Below are 11,027 nucleotides of genomic sequence, written 5' to 3' on the forward strand. Positions count from 1 at the left end.
ATTCTGTGTCATGCATAAATATGCATACTTATAAACAGCTTCTCTTCTCCAACAGAGAATGTTGACCAGATATGTTGTTGACGGAGTGCCCTTTTTTACATGTTGTCTTGCCCCTATTACTGTATTGAGAAACCATGTAAATGAGCTCAAATGCATATATTTTTAGTTAAGGATGTCCATGTGTAATAATCAACACAGCCTTGCCTAAGGACACAACCTCTTTGTAAACCCTTTAAAGTGGTTTTCAGATGGATATGTAATTAAAATCCATACAGTCTGTCCTGCTTTGTCATCTCTACCAGACCTTTCAGCCATATTAATATACAAATGATTGTCAGTACCCTTTCATTTAGAGACAGACTTCCCTATGTTGTAAGGGGGTCTATTGAACTATCTTGCAAATCATTTTGAAATCATAATAGAAATGATATTTCTTTACCTGCAGGTACCCTGTTTATATCTCAGAGGGCAGAATTTGACCCTGAAAAGCCCTCAGTGAGTGTGGTGATCGAAGCACGGGATGGTGGAACACCGGCTCTGTCATCCAACACTACAGTTCAAGTGCAGGTTTCAGATGTCAATGACAATGCACCCCGCTTCAAACAATCGGAGTACAAAGCCACAGTCTCGGAGGACCTGTTGCCAGGCTCCACAATTCTGACAATTGAGGCAGTGGACAGCGACCTCTCACGGGAGAACTGTGGCTTTGACTTTGCCATTGCCAGCGGGAACCCCGGGAATGCCTTCCAGATTGAGAGCAGTGTCCGCTTCCTGGAGGGACAGGGTTTTCAGACAGTGGGGACACTCATACTGGTGGAGCGTCTGGATTTTGAGACCATGTCAAGGTACAATTTGAATATAGTAGCCTCAGACCGAGGGGTCCCCCAAAGAAGCTCTAGTGTGCCTGCTGTAATTACCATTACCGACTCTAATGACAACCCCCCTTCGTTTGGACGCACAGAATACAACGTGGTGCTGAGCGAAGGAGCAGCAGCCGGTACCGAGCTCTTGCGATTATCTGCCTATGATCCAGACTCCGCTCCCAATGCTGTGATCCGCTATGTCATCAGCTCAGGGGATGAAGCTGAACTGTTTGGAATGGATGAGTGGACGGGGGCACTCAAGCTCCTGCGGCCACTGGATCGTGAAGCCAAGGCTTCTCACATGGTTATTGTCCAAGCTTCAGATGGGCAGGGGCAGTTTGCTCTGGCTCCGGTGAGTGTGGAAGTCAAAGACATTAATGACAATAAGCCCTACTTCCCCTTGGAGACACTGACAGTCAGCATAAGAGAAAACCAGCCGACCGATTCTCTGGTCACTATCCTGCATGCTATTGATTTCGACACTGGTGTCTACGGCCAGGTACGCTACTACATGGTCGACCAAACCGGGCAGGGAAAGGACTCCTTTTCAGTGAACCAGGCCTCAGGAGAGGTGCGAGCCAAGCTAACCTTTGATTTCGAGAAGGCCAACACCTTCCAGTTCATGGCACTGGCTTTGGACACTGGCAACTATTCAGCCACTGTGACTGTACAAGTGCTGGTGACTGGAGAGGATGAATACGATCCAGTTTTTGTCTCACAAGCTTACTCATTTGAAGTGCCGGAGGGAGCCACAAAAGGCCAAAGCATTGGGCAAGTGTTAGCTAAAGATGAAGATGCTGGTGCAGACGGAATTGTGCTCTACACTTTTGCTAATGGCTCACCTTATTTTGGTGTCAATGAAACCACAGGTGTGATCTACCTGAAGATGGACAGTCAAAGCCGCCATAGTGGGGGACGATCAAAGAGAGACGCGCGGCAGATGAACCTTGAAGTAGAAGCCCATAGCCCGTTACCAGCTTCTCGCATTACCACTGCCCAGGTCAACATTGATGTCACACACACTTCTTTCGGGCTGCCCTCTGAGTTCAACTTTTTGCTGGTCATTGTCATAGCAGCTTCCCTTGTGGCTGTCGTGATCCTAGTAGTGATTGCTGTGGCATTGTTTGTGGTACGATCCAGGCGAAAGAAAAAGGAGGAAAATGACAATACCAACATTGCCTCATCAGGCACTGCCATGCAGAAACTTGATGAATCCCACTTAACAGGCGTAGAGAGGATCTACCACCAGGCTCTGCCCGGATATACAGGCGAGCAAACCTCAGGCATGGGTGGCACAGGTGGAGGAGCATACACAAGGGGGGGATCCCTTGATCCCTCACACTCCAGTGGACGTGGCTCGGCAGAGGCAGAAGCCGCTGAGGATGATGAAATACGAATGATCAACGAGTACCCACGGGTATCTAGCATATCCTCTTCCATGCAGGACCACCTCTCAACACGGGGACCTGATTCTGGGATCCAGCAGGATGCAGACCAGCTTTCAGACATCTCCTGTGAACCAGGAATGGAGGCAGGGCAGTGGTTCAAGGGGAAGAAAATTGGCAGCCTCAGTGGAACACTGTTACCTGGACAGCATCCCATTTACAGAGATGAGGGTGGGGGGTACCTGGGGGTTGGGCGAGGGTTAAATATCTCACACCCTAAGGATTATGCCTTCCCTGAGGACGGCAAGCCTTCAGTGGATGGCTCCCTCACAGCTATTGTGGCCAGTGACGAAGAGCTTAGGGGCAGCTACAACTGGGACTACCTGCTGGACTGGTGCCCGCAGTTCCAACCCCTGGCCAGTGTCTTCACAGAGATAGCTCGGCTCAAGGATGAAACTGCTCCCCCCAACCCCAGAAGACCCTTTCAGCCCAAAGCAAAGACAGATCCCAAACCAAGAATAGACCCGCCACCTCTTATCACTTCTGTGGCACACCCGGGGGCCAAATCAGTGCCTCCAAAACCAGCCATTGGACAGACTTTTCCTCACCTGGCTTCTCTCCGCCGTTCCCCCATCAGCCACGAGGGCTCCATATCATCAGCAGCCATGTCCCCTAGCTTCTCCCCCTCCCTCTCCCCACTGGCAGCCCGATCACCTGCTGTCTCCCCCTTCGGTGTTACCCAAGGGCCATCAGCCTCCATGATTAGTACCACTGAACACTCTTTAGATCACCCAGGTGAAGCAGAGATGAGGATTTAACTCACTGAACACAGCTGCTGCTTGACGGGGAACCTTCCATGAAATGCATCTGTTTTTGAGTGTATATTTGGGGATGAACGTACATTTGGGGATGAGTTATCTCTCCTGTCTTATAACTCTAAGGGTTAAGTTGAAACTGCTTGATAAGAAGGGCATACTTTAATTTGTAAACCTTTGGATTCAAAAAAAAAAAAACAATTGAAAACCTTGTAGTATTGTAACTCAATCTGTAAATGTTGTTTGGAGTTCAAGGAGTCAAACATTCAGATATTCTGTGGTCATTTTTCCATTAATATTAGAAAAAGGATCCTTTTGTAAGGGTATACTAGTCTTTCTTTGAACAAGACTGTGTAATGTATTTCTCTGGATTTCTCCTCCGATTATTTTTGCCTCACCGATATTGACCAGCACTGGACAATACATTCTCTAAGCCAGTACACCCAAAAACAAAAAGGATTCATAAATTACTGGTTTGGTGAGTGTTCTGTGCCTGCCAAATATTTTGTTAGGGACAAAGGTTGTTAAGTGGCCCATGTCAGCCAGCCAGCACTTCGAACCAGAATCATGCCTGCCAGTGGTTAATTGACCTGTAATTCAGTTGGGTTTCAATGAGGATTTTGAAAAACTCAGAACTTCTATAAACTCTTGTTTTAGTTAACCTCAATTGTTGGAAGTATTATGTAATGGTATTTGTTTTAATGCTTGGTCCCCTGGACCTCCTGAAAGTGTGAATGTTATTGTATGTCAAACAATTAGTCCTTTCAACTGTGACTGACATACTTAGTAGATTTTGCTTAGTAATTAAACTGATTCTTGGGGGTGCTTCTAGGTTTATGGTGCTTCCCACTGTAGATACCTTCCAAACTTACCCTGAAACTGATCTGTATCCCTGGATATAAGCTGGTTATGAGATATAGTTTGTGTGTCCCTCACTGGCTGGCCAGGAGGTTGAGAGTTTGTGGTTCTTAATAGAGGCTGGGAGGTTGGAAAATGTTTAAGCTGTAATGCTGTTATGGAGAACTTAATGGCTATCCGTGCCTCATTTTGTTTTAGAACATCGCAGTTTAGAAGAAGAGCTGTGCTACAGAGGCCAGAAGATACCGGAATCTATCAAACATGGAGCAGTTCCCAAAAACTAAATAATCTTTTCTTTGGGCTTTTTATTATTAATTTTTAAAAAGACGTTTGTTTCAGACTACAGCGTGGCATCACCTTTTGTCAAGGGATGCCATTGCCTTGTTACAGTATAAGGGTATGAATGTATTGTACAGCCAGAATAACCATTTGTGCGTATGTTTAATTCAGAGACTGTTCTTGTATGTGTCTGTGGATGATTAGAAAACTCATTTTTGTTGTTACATTAATAAATATTTATAAAATACTGCTCGCTAAACCTGAATGGACAAATGGAATTATTGAGATATGGAAATATCAGGAATCTCTTGCTGTCTTCGGAGACGATGTTTTGATTATTTACCCTTGACAATCCAAAACAAATATGGCTGCCGTATAAAAGGGGAAGATGACAGCCTGGCTATGAAAGGGGCAGTGGTACTGGAAGAGGAAATTACATTCTGGTCCTGACTTCAGGTTCAATAACGTCTGTCAGCAGTGCTGACCATACTTAATTTATAGACTGTTTCTTACTAAATAATTTTATGTATAGTTTTTGGTTACTTTCTTTCTTTTTTTGTTGCAATACAACATTAGAGTGGGCTATGTTTGATTTATAAAATATCCTGCACAGTATTTATGGGGATTTTGCTTTTTTATGATGGTCTCTCCGTCCACCTTTTGATTCTTGTCATGTACTCTCTAGTTCTGGCTTTGACTATAGTTAACTGTCAAAAAGAAGAATGGAAAATATAGTTTTATTCTCATACTTGGAAGCAAAAACCTCAAAACTTTCTAAATTGTTCCTGAATATGTGGTTTGAAGAGAACACTCTTCCCCTGCAATATGGTTGTAATATGAGGGGAAAGGTCAGCTGCTTGTTTTTAAAGATTGGCCTTCTGTTTACTCTGACCTTCCATAGTTACCAGACTTCACAGTCATTTACATAGACCATGGGCCATGGAGTGAGTTGATAACTGAACTGGAATACAAATACAGGATATCCCAGATCAGGGCCAACTTTACTTAGTAAACAAGAGAAGAGATTTTAGAGAGTTAATGGAGAGAATGCATAACATAGGAAATGAGAAATTGAAAGCAGTGCTTAAAACTTTTATGAGATCAAAATCAAGCACACATGTACAGTATACAAAGAAACTGGAAGATGCCTTAACTGATGGACAGCGCTCAGTGGTGGGTAATGTTTTGTGCACTTAATATGTACAATTATCCTTGTATGATGAAGCATTGCGCAAGAGATTTTAAACAACTGATAGGTTAAAGGATCATTTGGAAATAATACATTGGTGAAAACTGAAAAAATAGGTTGTTTGTTACCTTGATGCAACTGGGCAATTCTAAAATGTCCTTCAGTCATAGCCTTCAAAGTATTTATTTATCAGAAAGGTGAAAAGGATCACGAAACTCTCCACTCCAACCTACTTAAATCACTATAAACTTCCGTGATGCCTTTTGGTCTCCTCCCTTTGGCGAGGGCTAAGCAATAAGTTTTCTAACAACATAATACCGTGTAACAATTATTATTTTTTTTTTTGGTTCCTGGGTAGTAAGTGTTATTTCCTAATTGCTTATGCCTCAAAAGTATGGAAAATGGCTATTATTCCCCACAAACTTTGCTTTTGTGACCAGGACAGTGATATTTTGAAATTTACCTATTTCCAATGAGAAAACGTGCAAATTTGTGTCTTTTCGTTCACATAAAGTCAGAAAAAAACAACATATGAATCCAAATTAACATGTATTTATACTAAAGTAATACAAAAATGACTACAAAAGATTTAGAAGTGAGTAGTTTTTCGAGATTTACGATTATACTGTAAATCACTTTCACGAATCAGCCCCCAAATGTAGTCTCCCATCATGTTCTCACTAGATCTGTGTGAAAATTAAAATAGCCCTGCTCATAGGATCCATATGTTAGGGTAAAAGTCAGAATCGAGTCAATCTGAAATTTTACCATTAAATGTCACCATTTACCAAATGAGGTGGTAAATGTTGACATGAATGTTGTTATGAAGAAGTAAAGCTTTTTGGACATTTACCAGTTAATCTTATGATTTTCCAAAGTGTATTGGTAAATGCAGGTATATCATCGAATAATCTATTTATTACTGCATATAAATTGTCAATTAACAAAATAATCATTAATGTCCAAGAATATATTTATTTCTGCATACACATTTTCCATCAACAAAATAGTCATTAATGAGCTTACAGTAAACCACAATTGAGCAATTTAAACTAGTTAAACATGGTACTGAACAATATTATGATCCACTTATGTAGAACAACCAACATTCTGGTACATTTGCGTATAAAACCATTCACAATGGTGTTGAATGATATTGTACTCCAAATACATAGTAGTTTGATGAAAAATAACATTCTGTTAAATGCAAATTAAATCATTTAGGACCTTCATTTTTTCAACAGAAAATCACACTTTGGCTATGACACAAAATGCAACAAATACAGGCACTGAATATTTACTTACTCATTGCAACATGGTAGACTCTTGTGGCACTTGGGGTTACACAGGACTCCTGAAGCCTTACAATGCAAAAGCGAGACATTCATCATTAGCCAAAGGCACTTGGTTATTCTTGAGATTTACCAGCAAATGTCCAAAGTAAAGTGTTATCTGTTTATTTTGTAAAGACATTCAGTCATAGCATAACAGAGGTAGAAGTATTAAAGGGACTAGGAGATCTTAAAATAAACAAATCTCTTGGGCCGGATGAGATCCTCCCAATAGTACTGAAAGAAATGAAAGAAGTTATTTACAAACTGCTAACTAAGATCATGCAACAGTCTCTTGAGACAGGGGCTGTACCAACAGACTGGAGAATTGCAAACGTAATACCGATCCACAAAAAGGGAGACAAAACCGAACCAGGTAACTACAGACCAATAAGCCTGACTTCAATTATATGTAACCATATGACATGGTTTATTTAGATTTCAAGAAAGCTTTTGACAAAGTCCCACATAAAAGATTAATTCTCAAACTGAACGTAGTAGGGATTCATGGAAATGCATGCACATGGATTAGGGAGTGGCTAACATGTAGAAAACCGAAAGTACTGATTAGAGGAGAAACCTCAAAATGGAGCGAGGTAACCAGTGTAGTACCACAGGGATCAGTATTAGGTCCTCTGCTATTCCTAATCTACATTAATGATTCTGGTATAGTAAGCAAACTTGTTAAATTTGCAGACAACACAAAAAATAGGAGGAGTGGCAAACACTGTTGCAGCAAGGTCATTCAAAATTATCTAGACAGCATTCAGAACTGGGCAGACACATGGCAAATGACATTTAATACAGAAAAGTGTAAGGTACTGATTGCAGGCAATACAAATGTCCATTATAAATACCATATGGGGGGTACTGAAATTGAAGAAGGAATCTATGAAAACGATAAAGGAGTTTATGTTGACTCAGAAATGTCTTCATCTAGACAATGTGGGTAAACTATAAAAAGGCCAACATCGGATATATAGTGAAAAGTGTTGAATTTAAATCAAGAGAAGTAATAAAACTTTACAATGCATTAGTTAGACCTCATCTAGAATACTGTGTTCAGTTCTGGTAACCTCGTTACAAAAAGGATATTGTTGCTCTAGAAAGAGTGCAAAGAAGAGCGACCAGAATTATTCCTGGTTTAAAAGGCATGTCATATGTAGACAGGCTAAAATAATTGAATCTATTCAGTCTTGAAGAAAGAATACTACACGGCGATCTGATCAATCATTCAAAATTCTAAAGGTATTGACAATGTCGACCCAGGGGACTTTTTCGACCTGAAAAAAATAAATAAGGACCAGGGTCACAAATGGAGATTAGATAAAGGGGCATATAGAACAGAAAATAGGAGGCACTTTTTTACACAGAGAATTTGGGAGTCTGGAACCAACTCCCCAGTAATGTTGTTGAAGTTGACACCCTGGGATCCTTCAAGAAGCTGCTTGATGAGATAATGGGATCAATAAGCTACTAACAACCAAACGAGCAAGATGGGCCGAAAGGTTACAAACGAGAGGAGACCATTCTTATATTCTAATTCTTGAGATTTACCAGTAAATGTCAGAAATAAAGCGCTATCATGTCTATTTCAGACATTTACAGTTTTGTTTGGTAAGTGTCGACATTTACCAGTAAATCTTCAGATTTGCCAATATTCTGACTTTTACCATAACACATACATTAACATAAAAATTTTTTTTCTCAGCCTAGGTTTTTAATAATAATAATAATAATAATAATAATAATAATAATAATAATAATAATAATAATAATAATAATAATAAAAGGTATTAACCACATTATCATATTTCTAAACTGCTCCTTATGCTAGACTGCATCCAATTTGATTGAGCCTCCAGGATGCCTTGAATTAACTCTCATTTACCATCTTTAAATATGGGCTGCCACGTCTGCCAAGTTCCCAGCTTTGTTCACATCATCGCTATTCTTGTTACCGCTGGGACAGTCTACCTCCTCTCATTTAGGGTATATTTTATGGTGTGGGCAATTGGTGTGGGTTGACTGATACTTTTCGAATTTAAAATTTGCTCATGATCAGTCTCATATGGATAACCAAGTCAAAAGACCCCTTTCTGATTCCAGGAGCATTGTGTGTTACCCTAGATCACAGTGTTAAAAATTGGTTTTAGTATTTGTAGCTGAAAATATTTTATATAAATGTAATGTAAGTGTTTATCGTGCAGGTCAACACAAAATATAAACAACATTTAATCTGGGCTTTTATTGGAGGAATAAAGCACCTAAGATTCTGCCATAACAGTTTATGTGCATTATAGTATTGTACAGGGTTAGAAAATCTAATGTGCAACTATGAATCATTAACATGTGTATGATCTGAAAGTTATTAGGAATGAATAAAAACATGGCTGCAATTTCTGGTTACCAAGATGCTAATATCATTGGCACTCAAATGGCAGATAGTTACTACTTTAAGTATGCCATAAAATAAAGTATGTAATTATCATTGTACCTAATTCATCAAAAACACCAGACCTTTGGAATGAAAAAGTTTATATAAATTGAATGTAGATGTGTTAGTTTGGAGATAAGCAGACTGAAGACTGTAAAATTACGCCTTAAGACTGTAAAATCCTGAAGTAACATTTAAAAGAAAAAACAAGATTGCATTCCCATTGGCTTTAGTATAAAATTGATATTGTCAAGTTTGAATCAATGGAAATCAGAGCCCAATGTACAGTACATGATGAACAACTTTTCACTGAATGCAATTATAATTCCTGAAAGATTTGAATTGCCCGTTAACATTTGTAACTACAGCCATGAAGTAAATAATTTGGGTTATACAATGTCACGCAAAGCTTGAATAGCATTGTTTTCGGTGTAATTTAACATTTTCATAAAACTAACCACTTAAAATGAATAATTTGTGGCCTTTAGAGGTCTGTGCAGAGATTTGATCTTTTAAGCACTTTAGCTCATGTTAAATTCTTCGTAGGCACATTGTGGTATGGCAGAAATGGGGAAGAGGAGACATAGAGACGACAAACTAAAAACAGCAAAATAATTGTTTAGCAGGGAAATGACATAGGTGCAGACACCATGTACAGTTATTATGACAATAATGTACAGTTTCTTATACTGTAGATTATGTAAATACAAATTAAAAACTGTTTACAGGAAGCCCACATTATACCCCAAGCCTAGTGAAACAGCAACTGTCATACAGTGATTATATATACTGTACAAATATTTTTTTATATAGAATCAAATATGTTGCCTTCCTAATCTGGTCTCAGTCTCACAGCTACTATGCTTACCCAATGTAGAGGCTTTTGGGTACATCAGCCTCTTGCTTGAAGTACATGTGCTAAGCACCAAACCACGTGGCTGGTAATTAAACACTAAGGTAAAGCAAATAAAAGTGATTTAGAGCTGACTTAAAGCTGTTTCACATAAAAGACTTGTCTTTACAACTTAGTTGCTGCACTCAGGACCTTTATTTACAAATTAGCACCATATGCAAAAACTGAATTCAGGACAGCCTAGCTTTCTATTTATAAGACCATCATATTCAATATGGAGACAATGGATGATGTATTCCAGGTTTGATTACCTAGATTCTGTGTTAGAGATCGAGTTCCAGCTATGCCTTGTTATACACCTAACGGTTTAATAAAACTACAATATACAGTGGAAATTGTTCATTAGATTTTGGTGCAAAACATATTTTTCTGTTGGCTTGAAATGAGTTAAAGCTCAGTTTAATGATGTGATCCTGGACCCTAGCCAGTGCAGATCTTCCTCTCCCCCCCCACCCCCAGGTTACAAGGACTTTTACATGTATTCTCTACATTTTTTATGTATTCCTGAAATTGCATGTGTACTTGGAGATTTGTATGTAGTCATCTGTTTTCTGGCAGAGATACTTTGAGACTCTGCCTGTGGACTTTATACTTGAGCACAGAAGTGCCAATGTTTCTTTTTGGTGCCAATTTTTGTAACAAATTCCTTAATAAACTTAATGGAAGTGTTTGTATAAAAAAAACATGGTCTGTTCTTTTTTTTGTATATCTAGAGAGACCCAGTAGTCAAAGTACATAAACTCACTTTTTTACAGATGTATCATAGAAAACACCAGTGAAAACGTTTAAAAGGATAGCAATGAAATAACATGCAATGTTTCTGACACTAAACAAAAGCAATATATTGCTGAATATGCAAATAAACACAGACAGACAAATCAATATGAGGTAGTAGTCATTTTGCTGTGCTATGGGTGTAATTATAGGAAGGCACATGTATGTGAAATACTTTTGGAT

General features: G+C 39.3%; 1 protein-coding gene across 1 annotated transcript in view; it reads left to right on the forward strand.

Annotated features, from left to right (window-relative positions):
* Positions 1-10,753, forward strand: part of LOC117406160 (protocadherin-16-like) — a 198,061-nt gene extending 187,308 nt beyond the window's left edge. The window contains exon 21 of the mRNA XM_034010038.3: positions 446-10,753. Coding sequence (XP_033865929.3) covers positions 446-3,066 — 2,621 coding nt within the window. The 3' untranslated portion in view covers positions 3,067-10,753. The remainder of the gene's footprint in view (positions 1-445) is intronic.
* Positions 10,754-11,027: the final 274 nt, after the last annotated feature.

This window comes from Acipenser ruthenus, chromosome 9 (genome assembly GCF_902713425.1).
Source record: "Acipenser ruthenus chromosome 9, fAciRut3.2 maternal haplotype, whole genome shotgun sequence".
Lineage (NCBI taxonomy): Eukaryota > Metazoa > Chordata > Actinopteri > Acipenseriformes > Acipenseridae > Acipenser > Acipenser ruthenus.